Source organism: Phocoena phocoena, chromosome 5 (assembly GCF_963924675.1).
Source record: "Phocoena phocoena chromosome 5, mPhoPho1.1, whole genome shotgun sequence".
Lineage (NCBI taxonomy): Eukaryota > Metazoa > Chordata > Mammalia > Artiodactyla > Phocoenidae > Phocoena > Phocoena phocoena.
In genome coordinates, this window is record NC_089223.1 from 101,877,783 (window position 1) to 101,899,737 (window position 21,955).

At 45.6% G+C, this 21,955-nt stretch overlaps 1 protein-coding gene across 1 annotated transcript; it reads right to left on the minus strand.

The window, feature by feature from the left end:
• Positions 1-1,855: 1,855 nt before the first annotated feature.
• LYAR (Ly1 antibody reactive) lies at positions 1,856-20,102 on the minus strand. The gene is made up of 9 exons (XM_065877967.1): positions 20,047-20,102; positions 15,081-15,256; positions 13,594-13,708; positions 10,402-10,509; positions 10,202-10,285; positions 6,586-7,018; positions 5,575-5,661; positions 2,667-2,752; positions 1,856-2,170 (listed from the first exon to the last, which is right to left on the minus strand). Exons 2-9 carry the CDS (start codon positions 15,200-15,202, stop codon positions 2,036-2,038), a joined length of 1,170 nt encoding a protein of 389 aa, XP_065734039.1. The 5' UTR covers positions 15,203-15,256; positions 20,047-20,102; the 3' UTR covers positions 1,856-2,035.
• Between the last annotated feature and the right edge of the window lie 1,853 nt (positions 20,103-21,955).

Genomic DNA, 21,955 nt, shown 5'->3' on the forward strand with positions numbered 1-21,955 from the left:
CGTAAAGCCCAAAGCAAATGTCACTAGATTGGTTCCGAAGTCCCCAGAGTTCCAATATCATCTGTGTTTGAGGTCAAGTCAGGCAGGCAATCGCCAAAACCAAAGGGTGGTCTCTGTGCCAAGACCCTGGGAATGAGCTGTAGATTGTGCTTTGCAGCCAGGCATGGGGAGACGTTCCTGCCACCAACTGCAGTTTCCAACGAAGAGACCTGCCCATGACACTGACCATCAGAATCGCCACTTGCTGGCCTTGCTTCGTCCTCGTAGAGCTCAAGGGAGCTGAGGGGTTACCTCCTCCAGCCCAATGTTCTGCTAGCATTCTGGAACAGCCTTAAACGCATGACAGTAAAACTGACGGAAAAATAAAAATCAACACAAATCCTGAAATACTGTGGTGCTTGTAGTGCCCCCAGGGAGTAGTGCTGTAGCCCCACCCCCATCCCCGGAGGACGACGGTGCTTGCTTCTGCTCCCTGGAGTGCTGGGACAAGGGACGTCCTGGACTGGACTCAGGGCTTTGCTTTGTCCCTCTATGTGTTCTGGGTCAAGCTTCACTTTCCCACTTTTTCCCCCCTTTGCTTCCAAAACATCTAAAGCCTCTCGTGGCTCAGAAACTCTTCCTGCTAACAGTAGTGATGGCAACCACTGAATGGGTGTCTCTGGGCTTAGGTATGGTGTTGTGAGCTTTACACAAATTAGTCCCTTCACTCACAACCCAAGAGGGACCTTTACTGTTCCACTGACCAGATGAAAAGAGTGAGGTTCAGAGCAGTTAACTATGAAGGGACCAAGCCAGGGCCTGACTCCAGGCCTGATTCTAAAGCCCGGGTCCTCATTGCTCCTGACACAGTGCCACCGAATCCCGCCATGACACAGCAGCACATCCCCAAATCAGAACAGAACACAGTGTAAGTGCAGGAGGAAAGCTGGCTCATCTGGGACTCAGAGGCTCACAGGGTAACTCCGTCTGCCCTGTTGCCCCCCTGCTCCTATTAATGCCCCCCCAATCCTTCTAACACTTGTTCCATGCCCCATTCTTGCTTTCACCTGTAGTAAGAGGTACTAACGATGATAGTTAACACTGGTTAAAGGGGTGATTCTTACCACACACACCAGCTGTGAAGGGACTTGTGGGCAAAACCTACTCAAACATCAAAGAGTGGCCTGGCTCTCCTTCTGCACAATAAACTAGGATTTAGAGGACCACTTCTGAAAGCATGTCAATCCAACTGGAGCACCGAATAATGGGTTTAGTTTCCAACGAGCTGGTTCCCTATACCTGGTCACAGGCCACACCCCAAAATCTAGTCACCAACAAATCTGCCATCTGTGGCCGAAGATGGACTGGGCCAGAGTGGATGGGCCAAACTGTTACAGAGAAACCCCCTCTAAAGAGCAGAACTTCTGGCTGCGCAAGGATTATGACACACAAAAGACTGTTTCGACTGTTCCTGGATGAAATACTACAATTCACATGTACATTAAACCACGCAAAAAACTAACCCACAAAACCCTCTAATTGAAAATGTGTAGAAGTGATGTAGTTAAAACAACTGCTTTCTAGTCTGACCAAGTTATTTATTTTTGTTTTGTTTTGTTTTTTTGCGGTACGTGGGCCTCTCACCATTGTGGCCTCTCCCGCTGCAGAGCACAGGCTCCGGACGCGCAGGCCCAGCAGCCATGGCTCACGGGCCCAGCCGCCCCGCGGCATGTGGGATCCTCCCGGACTGGGGCATGAACCCGCGCCCCCTGCATCGGCAGGCAGACGCTCAACCACTGAGCCACCGGGGAAGCCCCCAAGTTATTTTCTGACCTGTCACATTTAAAAATATTTTCACTACCACAAATTTAGAACTTGGGACAAGAATATATTTTATTTTCTCATATAAGTTCTACCAAAAATATATTTTTTTCTTAACTTAAAAATACAGCTTTGGAAAGCAAAATTTGAGCTGTTATAATCATTATATGTTTTACAAACAGTTGTGAAAAGAGAAGATCAACGGAATGGATTCGATTTTTAAATATAAAAATGTTCATTTTAAAAGCTTGACCTTGTCCTTTAATAACTTCAAGGTAGGGTTCTTGCTGATTTTCTTGTTAAAGATGACCAGGAGTTCCTCTTCAGATTTGTGATGTTCATTTGTCACTGCATAATACTGAGCTAAAACCTTCACAAAGGAAAACAACTGTCAAATGGGTGTATTTGTCCTGAAAATTGACCTACCATGTTCTTTCTCTGACCCACAATAAGGCCGACAGTGACAAATGAAAGAACCCAGGTACTGGTTACACAGGGTGTCCTGCTCGTGACAATTCATGTAGCTGTACACGTGTGAGCACTTGGCTGCATGTTTCAGACACTGATAAAAAGTTACAATGAGAAAAAAACATTGTTCTGCAATAATCAAAAGACAGCAACGTATCTAGAGCAGTAATTTTCATATTTAATGTAGGCTCTGCTCTGGCTGAGGAAGCGTGGATGGGGTCTGGCTCTATCCCTTCCCCACAAGCCCCGAGGGGCTAAAAGGAGCAACTTGAAAGTCACTGAGACACACACATACACACTACAGTATTTCAGATTTAGAAAAACAGAACAAAACTGTGTATTTTAAAATAAAGAACTGATTCTCCCCAGCTTATATATACCTGGTTCATACTTCATACCTTTTTCCTTAGCTTTTTGATTGTTATTTCGTTGTCTGGGGCCTGTTTCAGAACAGCTTTAATAGTTCCCTTCCAGTTGAATTTACCTACGATATAGAGAATTATATGTAAAACACTGTATTTTGTTGTACTACCAAAAGGGTTAAGAAACCATTTCTGCACCATCTATTTGCTGCTACCCAGGAATGAAGAAGCCCAGAAAGGACAGGATGCCACAGTACCGTGCTGCAGACACCTGACCTGTCCAATCACAGTGGCCGAGAAGCGCTGACTACCATCCACAGAACTCATTCTTAGAGTGAGCAGGTTAACTAAGTACCATTAAGTACCACCGTCCTATAAATTCCTATAAAAAGATAGGGCTTGTATCTAATGAACTTAAGATTTACTAAGGATCCACTAAGATCAAGGGGCTTTCTAAGCACAGTAGGCAAGGCAAAGAAGAGCAAAAGGAGCTGAACCTTGAACCAGAGAGGACAGAGGACAGCCACAAATAATTACTGTCAGCAGGTTAGGACTCATCTCGGGAACCTCTGCTTCTGGGGAGATGAAGACATGTAGGCTGAAGATACATAATGCTAATGAAAGAAATCAAAGATTTAAATACACGGAAAGACATGCTATGTTCATGGCGTAGAAGACTCAATGCAGTAAAGTGATCAATTCTCCCCAGATTGATATACAGCAATTCCTATATAAATCACAGCAAGATTCTTTGCAGACATAGGCGAGATTATTCTAAATCTTCTAATTTTGAAAAAGAATAAAGCGAGAGGAATAAGCCTACCCAATTTCAAAACTTTGGCTATAACTACTCTAGTCAACAATGTGTGGTGGAGGGACGGATACACAAACCAATGAAACAGAACCCAGAACAGAACTACACAAATATGCAAAAGCAATTCACTGAGGGAAAAGACAGCCTTTTCAACAAATGGTGTGGACCAACTGGACACTGATGAGCAAAGAAATGAACATTGAAGCAAGTCTCATACCTCATAAAAATTAACTCAAAATGGATCATGGACTTGGGTGTAAAAATCTAAAACTGTAAGACATTTCGGAAAAAAACAGAAAAAAAGTCTTTGGGATTTAGGGCTGGCAAACAGAGTTCTTAGATGACATCAAAAGTTATCATCTCTTAAAGGAAAAACTGACAAATGAGGCTTCATCAAAATCAAAAACTTCTGCTCTACAAAAAGATACTGTTAAGAGGATAAAAGGACAAGCTACAGACTGAACAAAAACTTGCAAACCACATATCTCACAAAGGACTAGTACTTAGAATATATAAAGAACTCTCAAATCTCAACAGTTAAAAAAAAAATCAAACAATCCAATTAGAAAATGGGCAAAGAACGAGAACAGACAATTTAATGAAGAGATAGACAAACGGGAAATAAGTACATGAAAAGATATTCAACGTCATTAGGGATATACAAATTAAAACCACTGTGAGCTATTACTACATACCCATTGAAATGGCTGAAATAAAAAACAGTAACACCAAATGCTGGCCAGGGTGTGGGGAAACTGGACCCCTCACACATTGCTGGAGGGAATATTAAACGGTACAGCCACTCTGAGAAAGTTGGCAGTTTAAAAAACTAAACATGCAACTACCGTACGAGACAGCCACTGCACTCCTGAGCATTTGTTCCAGAAAACATGACGCATGTCCACAGGAAAACCTGTACATGCACTTTATTCATAATAACCCTGAACTGGAAATAACCTAGATGTCTGTCAACAGATGAATGGATAACCAAATTGTGGTACATTCACACCAGGCCACTGCTCACAATGAAGAGGAATGGATTATTGAGATGTGCAGCAACCTGGATGAATCTCCTGAGAACAATGCTGAGTGAAAAGAGCCAATCTCAAAAGGTTACAGACTAAATGATGCCATTTATGTCACATTCTGAAATTATAAAATTATAGAAATGGAGAGGTAAACGGAGGTAAACGGACATTGTTGACCTCTGGGGTAAAGGAGGGGGTGGGGCGAGAGGAAAGTGGGCGTGGCTATAACAGGGCAGCAGGAGGGTCCCCGTGGGGACGGGAATGTTTGTCTCTTGACTGTACAAGGTCAACGGCCCAGTGGCGTTCTGTACTACAGTTGATATCAGCCTAGGAGGAAATGGGGTAAAGGCTACAGAAGGACCCGTAAGTCTGTATTATTTCTTACAACTGCACGTGAATCTACAATTATCTCAAAACTGAAAATTTAACTTAAAAAAAAAAAAGAGAAGCTTCACATAATCAAAGTTACAAGCTAAGAAATCTAACCCAACTCGGGCAGTTACTGAAGTTCTGTGAATAAAGTCTTGATTCCTATCACGTCCTCGGGCCTGTTCTTGACTGGCAGGACCCTAGGGAGTGCTCTAGGCCTGAGCAGTGGGAACAGCTCTGCGGAGGGGGCAGCGCTTAAGCGGAACCTTGGAGCTGACAAGTGCGCACTCTGGCTGAGGGACGGGGTGGCCGTGGGGCTCCGAGCGCGGGGACAGCAGGGACAGACCCAGAGACGGGAGGAGGAACAGCCAAGCCCGGCTGGACTTCAGGGTACTTCTAGGAGAGGATGAGAGGCAGGGACAAGGAAGCAGGGAGAGCGAACAGGGCCTCAGAACCAGGGTTCATTTTAAGTTCCAAAGATAACACACGTTTCCAATCCAGACAGCTTTACATTCCATCCTCAAAGCTGGACAGACCCTGTACGACTGACTCACACAGCTCTCGCTCATTACTTAGCAGTTACACCCTAGGGAATGGATTTTGCTTCAAGTTCTTCCACATGCCTCCGGAAAACATTCCACGTGCCTCCGGAGGGCAGGACCTTGGGACAGGCCCAGCTCTCCTCCTCCCCCAGCCTAAAGAGGGTAGAGCTTCCAAATGATGGTAGCCATACCTTTTGCAGGAGCCTCATGGTTTTCCGGTTCTCCGTCCTCAGAATGTCCGGGGAGCTTAATCTTTTTCTTCTTAGAATCTGCTTCAACTAAGTAATTAGAAAGATTTAAAAAAATATTTCGCATTTATACTAGCGGCTACCATTTAATGAGAGGCCTACATGGTCAGGCCCCTCACATCCATCACCCTGCTCATTCCCCAAGCACCCCAGCCCCGTGGGGTTTCTCCTCCAAGGCAGATGAAAAATGGGCAGTTGCAAGGTGATGGCACCTGCCCAGACTAAGTCCAGGACGGCCTGATCCCAAATCTTATGCTCTTTGCTTTACGTGGTTCAAAATGCAAGGTCTAACAGATTTTAGACATCCCAAACTCACAGCTTAAAAAGTATTTAACAGGGGCTTCCCTGGTGGCGCAGTGGTAGAGAGTCCGCCTGCCGATGCAGGGGACACGGGTTCGTGCCCCGGTCCGGGAAGATCCCACATGCCGCAGAGCGGCTGGGCCCGTGAGCCATGGCCGCTGAGCTTGTGCGTCCGGAGCCTGTGCTCCGGAACGGGAGAGGCCACAACAGTGAGAGGCCCGCGTACCGCAAAAAAAAAAAAAGTATTTAACAAACCCTGGGGGGCTTCCCTGGTGGCAGAGCGATTAAGAATCCACCTGCCAAAGCGGGGGACACGGGTTCGAGCCCTGGTCCGGGAAGATCCCACATGCCGTGGAGCAACTATGCCCGTGCGCCACAACTACTGAGCCTGTGCTCTAGGACCTGTGGGCCACAACTGCTGAAGCCTGAGCACCTAGAGCCCGTGCTCCGCAACAAGAGAAGCCACCACAATGAGAAGCTCGTGCACCACAACGAAGAGGGGCCCCCGCTCGCCCCAACTAGAGAAAGCCGGCACGCAGCAACGAAGACCCAACGCAGCCAAAGATAAACAAAAATAAATAAATAAATTTATAAAAAAAACAAAAAACACAACAAAACAAAAAACAAACCCTGGAGCATAAGCTAGCCACAAACCTTCTGAATGCTTCTGCTTTCTTTTCCCTAGACTGGTTTTTGTCTCCCCTTCCCGCTCCGCGCCTCCATCCACCGCCCCGTCCTGGGTGCACTCAGCCTTGCTCCTCTTCCTCTGGCTCTTATTCCCTGCAGAGCCGGCGGCCTCGAAGACGGCCTCCCCTGCAGCCTCCTGCTCGGCCTCCTGTCCTGCTTTGCGCTTCTTAGGCTTCTGACTCTTTGAATTCTCTTGGTGGTTTTCTAATTTTAGTTCTTTCTTTTCCTTTTTTCTCTTCTTCTGCCGTCCTTCCTTCCTTTCTCTCTTACTCTTCTTCATCTCTGCTGGCTCTTCCATGCTGTCATTTGCTTTGGAGGACGCGACCTTGGCGTTGTTCTCTGCACATGGTTTGGTCGCTTGCTCCAGCGGCTGCTGATCTTGCCCCTTACTGACTGGTTCCTTATTGTTAAGCGAAACCAAGAAACACATAAATACTCATTCCAGACACATATCATCTCATGTATCTACTGAATAAATTCTCCTAAGGAAATTTTTATTACTTACCATTTTACAACTGTGACTCCCACCAAAATAGTTAACATGTGGCAGTAAGTATACAAAAATGGAAAAAACTACCCACAGCCCACATTCCTCTCTGCACTTAACATTTTCATTCCACTGGAAAAGTGAAGAATCCGTATGCCACGTAAAAGCCAGACCTTTAATTCTGGCTCGCTCTTTGCCTTTTAGGTAGAAGATGAGCATGTAGGTGTGGCAGAAACCACCAGATTATGCATCTGCAGACCTGGGTTCAAGTTCCAGCTCTGTTCATTACTAGCCAGGTAACTCAGGGCAAGTTATTTACCTGCTCCAAACCTATTTCCTCATCTGTGAAAAGACAGTTAGTGATATCTACCTGATACAGTTCATGTACGAATAAAATGAGAAAAGCGATGCTCAGTAAAGCAGCCAGATGTACGGGAAGAGTTTTGTAAACTACTGGGTACTAGACAGAGGTGCTGTTATCATCATCAGTGTTTAGATTGATGGTTACCCTTAGCGGACAGTCAGGGACACCTGGACAGGTATAAAGTGGAGAGTAAGGAACCATGGAAATGTGAGCTGGAATAAGATAAACTTCCCATTTACTACACCACCTTATTCAAACCAGCACACAGATTGTTTTAAAAAATGACTTCAGCAAAGCCAGCCCCATTGCCTGCTGTCGTCTGACTATAAATATGCTGCAGTCTCTAGGCCTGCCCTTTCTCAAGAAAGGATGTGGAGCAATTCACTGAACTGCTCGGGGAGCCCTGATGCATCTGGAGGGACAGGGGCTGGCGGCTCCTGGGCTGCTGCAGGTGTGGTGGACAGTCCGAGGCCAGGGCCCACGTTCCATCTCTGTTAGTTAACGGCCAGGTGACTGGCACAAGTCACCGCAGTCCTCCTCCCTTGAGAGGCGAGGCCACAAGGGGGGAATGCTGCCCCCAACCTGGACCAAATGAAGGACTGGCTTTCACTGACAAACAAGAACTCTACTGAGCTCCCGCCTCGGGCAACCCTTAATGCCCAGCCCCCGGCTCAAAGAGTAGCATTTAGGATATTAATACTAAAGATTAAATAGTTGGAGTTTTCTCAGCAGCAGTTGGGAGAAGTCAAGTCGTCCGTGTACATGCGGGCGAGGCAGGGGATGAGTTCAGAAAGGATCTCAGGAGGAAGAGGGACACCCTGTCCTACAAGCTCCTTCCTAGGGTACAGTGTGTAGTGAGCGTGATCACAACAGGGTCTGAGCGCCGCAGCCCTGAGACCGACCCGTTCAGCTAAGTCTCTAGCTGCTGCCTCGCCTCCACTTCCAAACCAATCCCCCAGCTACTGCAAGAAGGCGGAGAGAGGGAGGGGAGAGAGCGAGGAAAGGAAGGAGGGAGGGAGACACACATTCACCCGCCCAGCAGCTACTCAATAAATGAGTGAACAAATTCACTCCCCATCTACTTCCTATTTCATTCCAGGCTCTCCTCCAACGTGGTCCCCTCAGGGACGACTTCACTGACTCTCTCCTGACAGAGCACCCTCCTTTACTCTCTGCCCCGTCTCCTGCCTCCCATTGCTTCCTGGCCCGTATCACTACCTGACACCATAGCATCAACCCTTATACGCAGCTGTCTGTCTGTCTCCCCCACTAGAATACAGCTCTGGAGGGCAGGACTTGGGCCTGAGGATGGCTGCGTCCACAGTGACCAGGTGCGATGCACACCAGGGTACAGAGGGTGTTGCAGCTGAGGAGAATATAAAGTCTCCAGCCCAACACCTCCGGGGCCTCTGAACTGTTTGCACCACAGTCTCTAGGCACGTGCTGGGACATTTACTGCACAAAGGCAATGCAATAACAAGCCTCGTTTTACAGAGCTCAGAGTTTACCACGAGCTGCTTACTGGTTATTTTATTTAAGTCTTAGTATGTTCACAGCTTTAAAAAGGAAAGTGGAAAATCCTTTTTTTTTTGAACTCTGGAGTTAAACTAAGTAATTTTAAACTTTTGATTCTTAGTTAAAATGTAAATAACCTTTAAAAAGCAGGTGTCACATAACTGCCAATTAAATGATTGGTTGTAAGGTTTCAAAGGCCTAGTTTGTACGTTTGGAGACAAACGCTAGATATACTGCCAAGAGAAAGTTTCATTTTTATCCCAATTTGTGGCCAAAACTATTCTCTCTACATAAAAAAGCAAATCAATTGTTGACAAGGTGACTAGAATAAAAGACCAGTCAGACCCCACTGTTTTTTTTTGAAACACTAACAATATGTCTCCAGATGGGACTTATGCTCCAAGTAGGAGCTAAGTGCAACTGAATTAATGAGAAAAATGTTTAACAATATAACCAAGAATGTGCCTACAAGATATCAAAGTAAGACTCTCTGCATGTGTATTCCACGTCTGGGGCCTCTCTGATCAAACCATTTTGACTGAAGGTGGTTGACTCATTTACTCCAATGACTTCTACATCCAGCAGAAGGAAGGAGACCAGCACTTACCAAGTGCCCCCTACCTGCTGGGCATGAGCTGGGATGCCTGTATACCCTCATTTGCCTTCCGTGACCCCTCACCCCACACCTAAAAGAACACCTAGTCATCCTCTCTGTCCTCACCCTGTTTATTTTTCTTGGTGGCACTATCACACCTGAGATATTTTCTATTTTTTGTTTGGGGCCTGACACATATCAGGTACCCAGTAAGTACTGAGTATAAACACCCACTTTTATTTAAGATAAGGAAACTTAGGCTCAGAGAGGTTAAATAACATGCTCAAGATCAAATGCTTGGCAAACAGCATAGCAGGGATTCAAACCAGGTCTGTCAGAAACCCGAAGGTCCTGTTCTTTCTAACACTTCCCGCTGCCTGATTTCTAAGCGGATCAATTCATGTTAGCTGGTACCATTATCAAATATTGGGATTAAATACCTTTCTCTGCACAATAAGGAAATCTTCTCTGCAGTGCACTGTTTATTCCTTCCCATTAATGAAGGCACAGAGAGGCTCTCTGAAAAAGAAGGCTGTCTTGACCTCCAAAAATAAGACAGTCCCATTTCATTATTACCAATCATTTTTGCCACACTGCAAGTCTAGAATGAGATCTGACTTACATTGCTGGAAGCTTCAGAAAAGATATTCCACACCTGCTCCAGGATGGATTCATTATGAACTTTTAAACTGTTCTTCATCCAATTCTGTATGAAAAAAAAAAGAAAAAACCCCACTTATCCCATATTTTGACAGGTATACATAAGCTGTCACCAATAGGCCCATATCCCTTCCATTCAAGGAAGTCATATCAAATACATACCTGAAATTTCGCCCTTTTCCTGGGAACGTTGTCAAAACCACTAATTTGCCCTAAAAGTTCCCTCACTTTGGGGCCGACATTGGGTCTTTTTATTAATTCATTAATTTTCTACAAAAAACGAAGATAAAACAAAAACAATAAATAATTGACAGATGAGTTTCACGAAAGTCAAACTAGCGGGTTCACACGTCACGTACAGATTTTGTATTAGTGTCTATGTTTACAAATTCAACATAGTACTGAAAGTCCAGAGCAATTAGGCAAGAAATAAAAAGCATCCACACTGGAAAGGAAGAAGTAAAATAATCTGTTCGCAGATAACACAGTCTTATACGGTGCAAACCCAAAAGATTCCACAAAAAGAATCTTCAGGGCCAAATAACAAGTTCAGCAGTCACAGGATACAAAATCAACACTCAGAAATCAAGTTGCATTTATATACACTAACAGTAAACAAATCGAAAAAGAAATTAAGAAAACAATTCCATTTATAATACCATCAAAACGAATAGAATGCTTAGGAACAAACTAAACCAACCAAGGGGGTGAAAGACATATACTGAAAACTACAAAACACTGCTGAGAGAAATTAAAGATACAAATAAATGGAAAGATATCCCATGTCCATGAATTGAAGACAATATTATTAAGATGTCAGTACTACCCAAAGAGAGCTACAGATTCAAATGTAATCCCTACCAAAAAATGGAAAAGTTCTGGAGATAGATGGTGGTGATGGCTGTACAACACTGTGAGTGTACTTAGTTGTATATACTTTAAAATGGTAAACTATATGTCATGTATAATCTATCACAATTCTTAAAAACTGAAAGAAAAACATATAAACAAACCAAAAGTGATCAAAAGAATAAGACAGTGGATAATCTAGGCACTAGGGAATAAATTTAAGATCAAGACAACAATATTAAAATCGAACAAACAAACATGACATAGCAAGAACAAGAGATGAAAAATAAATAAGTGATCTAGAGAAAGGGCTTATGGCAATCACAGTGAAGGCAGAGGAAAAAGGTAATTATTAAAGTTAGGGAGATGGCAATCCATAAGAAAGGTGGTCACTTATGAGCCAACAAATAAAGACAAATAATGCAGCCAAACAAATATAGTGCAGGAAAGGGTCCCTGCATTAGGGAAGAACTGCAGCTATATATAAACAGACCAGAAAAAAACTGATACAGGATACAAAGAGGATAAGGCACCCAGGCAGAAAAACGAATCAAGAAAGCATGAACAAGGAAGAAGTCAGGCTAGCTCAGCACTGGCCAGAGCCACGTGCTGAACCAGAGGAGAAGCGTACCAGCGACCGAGTTTGGAGGAAGACACTGAGATCCATGCCAAATAGGCTATTTCCCCCGACCCACTATCCACTCTCCATGTGTAAGCACAGAGACAACGGGAAGGACGCTCGGTGAACATTAACACTGATGGGATTCCAAAATTCAATCTTTAAAAACGGAGAATTTAAGGATTTAAGGAAAAGAATAAATACCCAAATCCATGTCTGTTGGACAGGTCGCAGCAGGACCCGTGCACTCTCCCAGCAGACCACATTCGGTCTCAGGTGTCTGCTGACGATGCCAGCTAGGGAGCCACAGAGGACTCAGATGGGGAGCGGACTGGTGCACCAGGACAGAATCCGGAACAAAGTCCTTGGATCTCTAATACAGTGGCACGGCTGCTGAAGCCTGACAGTTTAGAACAAGGGTGGGCAAACCTTTTCTGAAAAGATTTGAGGCTTTGCAGACCATTCAGTGTCTGTCCTAACTACTCAGTGCAGTCCTTGGAGCACTGAAGCAACCAGACAATGTGTAAACAAATGGGTATGGCTGGGTGCCAATAAAACTTCACAAAGAGGTGGTGGGCTGGATCTGACCTGTGGGCTGTACTTTGCTGACCTCTGCGCTAGAGGATTTCATTCAAGATGTGATGTCAACAGTCTCAGAACTCACACACCAGGTACCTCCAGCTCAGGGGCCTAGGAATGTCATCTGGTACTCAGGGAGAGCAGACATAGGGCCCCAAAGTATGGCTGATGGCCGCCAGCCCAAATATCTCAGTTAAGACAAGGGGTCTCACTAGCTTCTCAATTTGCACTGGCAGACTCTGTTAGTCCTTCGTGAACCGATTTTCCCTCCCAGGAGTTTTCTAACTCAGTAAGCGAGTCAATATCAGAAAATCCACATTTAAACTCTGTCATCAAAGAGAGTAACTATTTATTTGATTTCCAGGAAAATACAGAGTTTCCACACAGAGGACATTTGTCTTTTCATTCTCCTACCTTCCTTTCTGAATCTTTCCTCCTGCTACTCTTCTGTAAATGGTGAATAACATACTGGAAGTTATACCTCAGTAAACTAGGGATTTCGTTGCTTTTGCCACTTTTTTAATGTATGCTTTCATTTTATTTTAGAAGTAGAAAATTCCTCCCATTTATGAAGATGTCTCTGTTTTGCCTGACTCTGATGACAGACGCCACAGCTTAACATAGTCTGAGTTATAAAAGTTGCATCATCACTAGATGCAGATACAGATTAGAAAGTTTCCGTTCGGTTTCGTAGCCAAGGGAAAGTCAGTGAGAATTTGGAAATATTTTTGCAAGAGATCTGCAAAACGTGTAGATTAAAGACAAAATACACTGCAGTTGCACTGAAAGGAGAAATAAAGAGCTCTATCCTAAGATGTGATGTTTCTGGGTCTTGCCTGCACGGATGATAACATTTATTCTTGGTTTCTTAGGTGTCCCAAGAAAGTAGAAGATGTCAGATGAAGCTTTTTGATGAATTAGATCTTACAGGGCTTCCCTGGTGGCGCAGTAGTTAAGAATCCGCCTGCCAATGCAGAGGACACGGGTTCGAGCCCTGGTCCAGGAAGATCCCACATGCCGCAGAGCAACTAAGCCCATGCGCCACAACTACTGGGCCCGCGCACCTAGAGCCCATGCTCCGCAACAAGAGAAGCCACCGCAATGAGAAGCCTGCACACCACAATGAAGAGTAGCCCCCGTTCTCCGCAACTAGAAGAAGCCAGCGTGCAGCAACAAAGACCCAATGCAGCCAAAAATAAATAAAAATAAAAACAAATTAAAAAAAAAACAAACAGTTGAAGTCTTTAAAAAAAAAGAGATACAGTCCAAGTAAAATAATAATAATAATAAAAAAAGAAAGACCTTACCTGAATCCATGCCTGCTGTTTAACATCACCTTTGTGGGTTTTACCTTCATACCCTTTGCCACCATACTTCTGATCTTCGCTTATGCATTTCACATGGTTTTTATAGTCGTCACCCCTTAAAGTGAGAAAGTTCCACCGTTAGATTTATTCTCAAATTGGAGTCTCTGTCTAAAGCTAGCACGCTGCCCCAGCCTTCTGCCGTCCACACTTACATTCACATCTGTGCTCTGCACAGCCATCCCACCTCTTTCACTTACTATACTGGTAACCTCCTGGTCACATCACATTTTCCTTCTTCCCAACTGTTCAAAACCCACCACCAAACTTTCCACCCATTTTTATATACAAATGTCTTAAAATCAAATTGATAGGCAGCATTTTTTTTTAGTCATATGTGAATATATACTAAATAAAAAAGGAAAGAATTCTCTACAACAGGGTGGCTTTATCTTAAATTACAAAACCTGTAGGACTTCCTGGTAATATAGTAGGCAATCAATAATCAGTTGTAGACTAAGTTAAAAGGTGGTGTAAAATGGTGGTATCAGGTCACAAAAAAGATCTAGGAGTCTTGGAAAAAAAGGAAACTTGATTCTCTCAAACGATCTTTCTAAAGCTCTATGGGGTCCTCAGGGAAACGTGGGAGCAAGGTTGAGGGCAAAGTCCCCTAAGGAGAAACCACCCAATTTTCACCTGTTCTATATATCTCTCCTCCTAGGATTAGGTATGAAAGAAGACTTTAGCAGTTTCCAAACTTTTTTTTTTCTTTTTTTAAATATCACTGCTTTAGAAAGAAATTAAAAGGGACTGTCAGCAAATATTCCCCAAATGCCATGGAGGCCATTAGGACGGATGCACCAAAAATGACCTTTTTACCTGAACCCTCTGAAGCTGAAGGGAATCAGTATGAGGCTGAGGTTGGCCAACTACAAATGACCCTCCCGAAGAAACAGGGACGAGCAAGATCCATCCTGCACCCTCCCCTCAGTCCTCCCCTTTCCAGAGACCCTCTCAGTGGAAGCACCTGACACACGGGGGGCCAGGAGCTTCACTGCCACCATCACCACCGATTTTCTAGGGAGGGCTGAGCCTCTTCTCCCAGATAGCTCCTCCACTGTGAATTAATAAATTAATTTGCTGGTCTATAAATCCATTTCTTCACTGTGATCAGCACACCACACCCCTGAAACCCTACTCCACGTGGTCACCTCTCTGGGTCTGGCAACAGTGCCAAGGACACAACAGCAAGTGTCACAGACTGGTCAGATTATGACCGAACCCATAATTCCCTTTCCCTGAGTCTTCCCTTTAAATCATCCTTAAAAGGCAAATGGTCTTGTAAGGCACTTTTAATTTTTTTTCTTAATTTCTTTTCTCAAATTTGCCTCTTGCTTATTCTTTTTTTTTTTTACTGCTTTGTGGGACCAGGGGCTCCATAATTGGTCTGGACCTTTACTATGGATCTACCTGAATTCTGTGGAACTTACCAGAAGTCTTTACCACAGTCAATGCAGGAAAGACATTCACAGTTTCTGCAAAGAGCCACATGCTTTTCTACTTGTATTTTCTTCACTGATTCACCACATGCATTGCATGTAAAAAATACCATTTTTAGCTAAATGATTAAATATTTTTTTAACCAAGACAGGTTTTAAGTCTTATCCTAAAAAAAAAAATCAAAAAGGAAAAAAGATTATTATTGTAGTCTGAAACTTCTTTTCCAAATATACGATTCAGACAGCTAGCTTTTCACATGAAAACAACAACACAACTGAATCAAAGTTGATTAGCAATCTGCATAAACCTCTACCACCACATAAGTAAAATTATAATCAACAATAATAATATGGCTAACTTTTGTTGAGTGCTTACCATGTGCTGGGCTCTATCCTAACAGCTTTAAGCTAATGAACTTATTTAATCCTCATAGCAACCCTATGAGGTAAGAACTATTACTGTTCACAATTTACATGAGGCACTGGGACTCAGAGAGATTAAGCAATTTGCCCAAGGTCACACAGTAGCAGAACCAGGATTTAAGCTTCACAGGCTGTCTCTAGAGATGAAGAGTTTTGGGGGCGTTAAATGAAATATCCTACCTTTCCCAATAACTTAAAGTGCATACATGCGTTCTCTTTCTCTCTAATGCCTCTAGGTATGTGCTGCAAATTATTTCAAGTCCCCAAATACAATAAGAACACAGCAAAAGGGGAACTGAGGAAGGTTTAGAAAGTGGAGAAGAGGCCTAAAAAAATAAGCACAAAAAGCACTCCTATAGGCATAACTATGTACCCACCAGATGTTAAAAATGAGGATGTGCCTCTCGGTTTTAATGGACAGGAGTAGGTGTGGCTCCCCGTCAGATCAATAAGAAAGAAATGGGACCATACTCAGGTGTCCCAATGCTGGGTGCTGCATTACTGGAGGGTGTTCCCAAACCCAAGTGTCCCGAGCACTGCCCCATGATTAAGTGGGTCCACACCTACACATTACCATTTAAAAAGTTCACGGAGATACTATTGTGCTCAACAAAACCTAAAAGTGTGACAGAAGTCATAGTAACTTTCCAGGGTTATATAATTTTTTATCACTAGATTCTAAGAGTGTTGTCATTTTACATTATAAATAAGTTTCACAGCAAAAATATTGAGAACAATTGTTTAACCCAGCACTTTCTTCCTCATGGTGAAGGTAAGGATCAAGTGAACTGATACAATTTGTTTCCGGATAAGACGTCATTCGAGAATCCTTCAGCACAAAAGAGTGACTCCTGGGTCGTGGAAAATTCTCATGTATGAAATCACTGTCTCTCCTCCACTCCCACGTTCTGAGTCACTGCTGGAGAGGACATACCTAAGCAAGGATCAGGGCTATTCGCATCCATTCAACCCTGAATGGAAATGTACATCCTGGCTGCAACTCCAGGGTTTACAGAGGCCCAGCTGATCTCTCTTGGGGGTCTCTTGCCCCGCAGAGCACTGCTGGATGTCAGTTTGCCTGATGTGCTACACACAAAACGCGGGTCCCTGACCCCAGGACCCCTTCCTCAGCTCACCATCAGGGTTACATGTGGTCAGCTACAGCCTAGCAGAGAATCCAGAGGAAAACAAACCTGACTGTTCTGGGATGTGCACCAACAAAGACCATCTTCTCACCTGATTATGGTAAAGACATGTGAAACAGTCACAAGTCCTGGGGGGCTGGCATCACTTGGACTGTGACTTATTCCCCCGAAGCCAGCATTCTGTACCCAGCAGAAGGATGATAGATTACTGGCAGGCAACAGAGCAGCCACCCTGCCTCACAAGGAGAACAAGGCCAGAACAAAAGCCCACACCACACTGTCAAATAAATAGTCTCTAGTGGCACTTTGGTCTAAGAATGAGAGTAAACCATTAATTAAGCACCAAGAAATGGACTGTCAAGGTAGAAGCAGCTGCGATGGGGCAAATTATCTGCTGGAAAATTTAGAAGTACTTTCATAAGGAGATTCAACAATGAAAAAAACACGCCCTCAAACTGAAGCTATGGACTGGAGCTTTCCAACCTTCATTTTTGAGGTCTATTCTGTATCTTAATCAAGGCGGAGAGGGGAGGGGAGGAGGCTTAGGCAAGCTTTGAGATCCAGTTGGGAGGTGCAGGCTGCAGTGGAAGGTCAGGAATTAAAGGCCTGAAGAGGACCGCTGGAGACAAAATTTATCAACTCAAAGAAGCCAGTGATGTTGACAAAAGAAGATGCTCGGAATATCTGTGTAAAACATGTTTTTACCTCTGGGGATTAACCATACACAGTGCAAACATCCGTTCAGGCAAGGATTAGAATTTGGTCACGTGTCCGTCAGAAAAATACCCCTCCAAACGTTTTCATTTGGTCTTTCGTGGCATACGTTTACATTTAGAAATCTGTTGCGACTCTTTAAAAGGTAGAATGGGTAGCTTGCACAGTAAGCCAGAACTCAGTCTCACAGTGCCTCTGGAATTTTAGAGCCATCACTGCGTTTTTAGAGTTGATGAGCAATGGGGGCAGTGTGGCCACCTGCTTGCTAAGGAGATAAGGTCTGTAAGGAGCTTACCCCTTTCTTTTATGCAGTAAACACTTGCCTGTGTGCCTGTTGGGGGAGAGGAGGGAGGGGCTGCAAAACAGCAAGCCCAAAACCACCCTAACTGCACAGCCTGCCTGGCAAGCCTGAGCGCAGGGCTAACAATTTCAGAAGTGCAAACGCTACAAACTTACAAGACACCCTGTGAAAATTCAGCTCCTCTAATTGAAGATAGCACTGCACTTCCTGAAACAAAAGACTCAACTCATTCAAACTTCACAAGACTAAATAAATGTGGAAGAAATTTAAATAATTAAACTTTCAAATGATGTTTTTGGTAAATCTGTAACATTTGTAGCTCAGAGGTTAGAAAAGCTAAAAACATGCTGCATTAAGACTTTTAGGACACCTGTCTACTGGGTTCAGGTGCCATATACGTCATGACCGTCCATTTAAAGGAAACCTAAGTCTTTAGCCTAAAGCCAGGCCACACTGGGCAAGGAGACCACCCTTGTCACAGCAGAGTATGATGGGTATTGGACAGTAGCGCTGAGTTGATGGGCAACAGACAGCATCAGCACGGGGCCGGGAACTTGTGAAGCAATCCAGGCACCTCAGTCTCCTCTTATCAAGACGGTAGCTGAGTTCCGTTGACCTGGGCCTGGAGTCAGGGCCAGAGGATCTGAGTTGGAGCCCGCATCTGCCAAGTGAAAACTAAATGACCTCGAGGTACCTAAACTTCGCAGATTCTGTTTATCTGTAAAATGGGCCTATTATCTATCATAGAGCACTGTGTGGAAAGTTAAATAAGATACCAGATGTCAGTGATGGATCCTTACCCAATGGTAGAATTTCTTGTGATCTATTAATCTACACATCAGTGACATGGCTCCCAGTCCCCTCCAAACACATACTTCTTTAAATGCGACCCTCAGTCCATCCATCCATCTTCATAAACTCTCTCTAGTCTCCTATGGCCCCCCACCCCATGGGTGCCCACGCTACTGCCCTGTTCCCTGATGACATGAACTCAGGTTTGTTCTGGGATTGTATTTGGGGTGATTTTTTTACCTTCCTCCCTACACATTTTTGTATTGGTTATTAAAAAAAAAAAAAACCAACTATTCTTAAAACATTCCTTCGCATACACACACAGACCTAAACCCCATTGCCACCATCACACACCGAAACAGCCCACCTGAGGGGCCAAGCTGCCAACAGCCCCCAGTGAGCTCTGTGGCCTTGAGCACTCAACCCTCAGAACTTAAATTCTCCCATCTGTGAAAAAATGCATCTGGTCATCTAGGCCAGCCCTGAGCCCCTTGGGGGGTGGCGGGGAAGAGGGAGAATTCCAAGAAACGAAGGGTATGGTGAAAGGGAAGGACAGACAAGTACAAACTGTCCACCATCACACCTAAACCTCTGAATGTGGGGTGATGACGATCTGGATGTGCACTCAGGGAGGACCTCTCCCTTGCTCTGCAAAAACTCTAGGAGGCAGGTACACCCATCTCCACTGGACAGATGAGCCAGCTGAGGCTGTGAGAAGCTGAGCCGTGTCTCTCTGCCTCCCAGTTCCAGTCTCACAACCTCCCCACACACTACATCACCAGCACGGGTTTAAACACTGGTGAAATAACTATCTGTGCAAGTCCACCTGTCACGCACTATGCTAGGCACTGGTGGGGAAGGCTGGGGCCGCTCTTTGAATAAGTCCCAGATGGGCCCTCTGCAGGAAAGGCAGCCTTGCACGCACTCACACCCCACTTCATGCCCCTAATCTCTCCTCAGAGGCAGGGGCTGCAGAAAATCCTGACATTTATTGAGCATCTACTATGTGCCAAGCCCTATCATAAGCGGTTAACACGTTTGGGCTCATGTAATCCTTACAAGAATTCTCTGAGTTAGATTCTATATTATTCCCTTTTGACAGACCAGGCACGAAGTGGTTCAGTAACCTGCAGCAGGTCACACGTACAGTTAGTGGCAAACCTGGATTCACACGCAGCTATTCTGGCCCTAAGTCCCGGGCTCTCAACCACTATGCCCTAAGGCCTCCTCCTTTGGGACCCAGCTCCCCAAGACTCAAAGAAGGCAAGCGCCTCGTCCCCAACATGCCTTGCAGCCCAGTCCAGCGGTGACCAACCATCCTGGCTGCAAACCCCTCTGTGGGTTCAAGGCACGGGGACCTTTCCATTTTAAAACCCGGAGGGATTGGTCATCCCAAGTCCGGAACTCCTTCCACTTCCCCAGAGTACGAAAGGGACCTGAATGCATTTCCTCCTTCCATGCGTATACGCCAAAGGAGAGACTCTCTAACGGTGGAAACGCAGGCATCGGCCACAGCGCGTCCCCCACCCCACTCTCTGAGCCCCAGCCTCCTAGGTCGGACCTCTGGGCCACCGCCCCTCACCTCTAAGCCAGCGCCCGCCAAAGGTTTCAACCGGCCGCGAGAGCACGTGGAATCGCCACCGCCCGCCCAGCGGAGCCGTCACCTCCCTCCAGAGATTACCCCAGCAAAAATCGCTTCAGCGCCTTCCCGCGCGCCTGCGCGCCGAGGCCACACCTCCTTGCGGAAGTGACGCAACCGGAAGCCGGAGGCGGGTCGTGCTGGCCGAGGGGGCGTTGTCTGGGTGGTTCGGCTGCCGGCGGAACCCGGCGAGCGGTGCTGAGGGTGGCGGCGGCGGCAAGAGAAGAGAAGGCGGCGGGGCGTGGAGCGGCCTCCGAGGGGAAGGTAGGCGCCGGGCCAGGAGGCCGGCCTCTCAAGGGCGTGCGGGTTCGGCGCGGTGGGAGCACCCCGGAACCCACGCTGGGTTCCCGAGGGTCGGGCAGGGCATGGAACCACTGCCGCCCTCGCATCCCCGGGCACCGCGAGAGTCAGTGGAGCTGTCGGGTCAGTCGTGTTAGCCCGCGGCCGCGCGGTGCTCTGGCTCAGAGACCAAGACCGGTCCGGGGCCTCGAGCGGGGCCTTCCCCTTCGTGCAGCTCCCTCGGCATGGAAACTCCACCCGCGTCCCCTCCCGGTCTCCTCCGGCTAGTCGCTGTCGGCCGCCCGGGCACCGCCCGCGGGAAGAAGCGGGTCCCTCCCCGCCCCGGCTCGCAGCATCACGCTGTAGTTGATAATAGTGCTTAAGACTACAGAGCTCCTAGCGCCCCCAGCCCCACTGGCGTAAGACCTCTCCGTGCCTCGGTTCCGCGTCTGTAAAACGGGTGTAATAACGGTTCCTACGTGGTGGGGTTCTTGTAGGATTTCATGAGTTGGTGAATGTAAAGCACTCAGAGTGCCTGCGGCTTAATCGCTTGGCTGCTCTTCTCAGCCCTTAAGACAGGTCGTGCACACAGAGGTGGAGACTAAGTGTGTGTTGCTTCAATGAGTGAATGAAGGTTGAACGGGGTTTGAACAGAGAATTGTGAGAAGCATTAGGCCTAGAGTGGGGCTGTATGGGTGATAAGGAGGCTTTCTTTCTGGAGGTGAGCAGGGTTGGGAATGGAACAGAGGGTGTATGTGAGGGCTGCTATAACAAAGTACCGCAGCCTGGTGGGGGCCTTGAACAGTAGACATTTATTTTCTCACAGTTCTGGGAACTAGAAGTCCAAGATCAAGGTGTCAGCAAGATAGTAATCTATACTATCTTGGTATAAATTTGTAGCATTTAGAACAAGAGGATACCTTAGAGATTATCTGACCCAATGGGGGAACCCCTCCACTTTCACAGAGGAAAAAACTGAGACCCAGAATCTCCATCCATCCTGAAACCATGTATTGAGCACCTACTGTGTCGAAGGCACTCTTCTAGGTACCAGAGATACGCTGATCAACAAGACAGAAGATTTTTTTACCTTGTGACAAAGTGAGTTAGCTGAAAATATATAGAGAGCCCCGTGCTTCTTGTATCACAACAGAGCGCCTGTGTTGCACGTGTTCATCCTCATGTGTGCTGTGCTTTACTTTACTTTGGTGCATATCTCTGGGATCACCTGGATAGTCAGGTATAGGTAGTAGACTGAAGAGGCTACTGACTTATTCCAAGGAAGGCCTTTGAGCTATTGCATGTAACTTGGAGAAGTGGTTAAGCATGTGGACTTTGGAGTCAGATTCCCTGGGTTTAAATCCCAATTCTGTGCCTTATTGATTACCTATTACTTATTAGCCGTGTTTGTGCTCTGTAACTCTGTTCAGGTTATCTATTGCTGTGTGACAAACTATCCCAAAACTTGGTGACTTAAAAACTGTTTTATTTTATCTCACGGTTTTTTGGGTCAGGAATTCAGTCAGGGCCGTGCTGGGTGGTTCTTCAGCTCCACATGTATGGAGTGGGAGTG

Excerpts from the sequence above, each read along its gene's own strand:
- LYAR (XM_065877967.1), bottom strand. The coding sequence starts at position 15,202 with ATGGTATTTTTTACATGCAATGCATGTGGTGAATCAGTGAAGAAAATA. Across the intron at positions 2,753-5,574 it reads CCATGAGGCTCCTGCAAAAG|GTAAATTCAACTGGAAGGGA; the intron begins GTATGGCTACCA and ends TCTATATCGTAG. Across the intron at positions 2,171-2,666 it reads TCAAAAAGCTAAGGAAAAAG|GTTTTAGCTCAGTATTATGC; the intron begins GTATGAAGTATG and ends TCCTTTGTGAAG.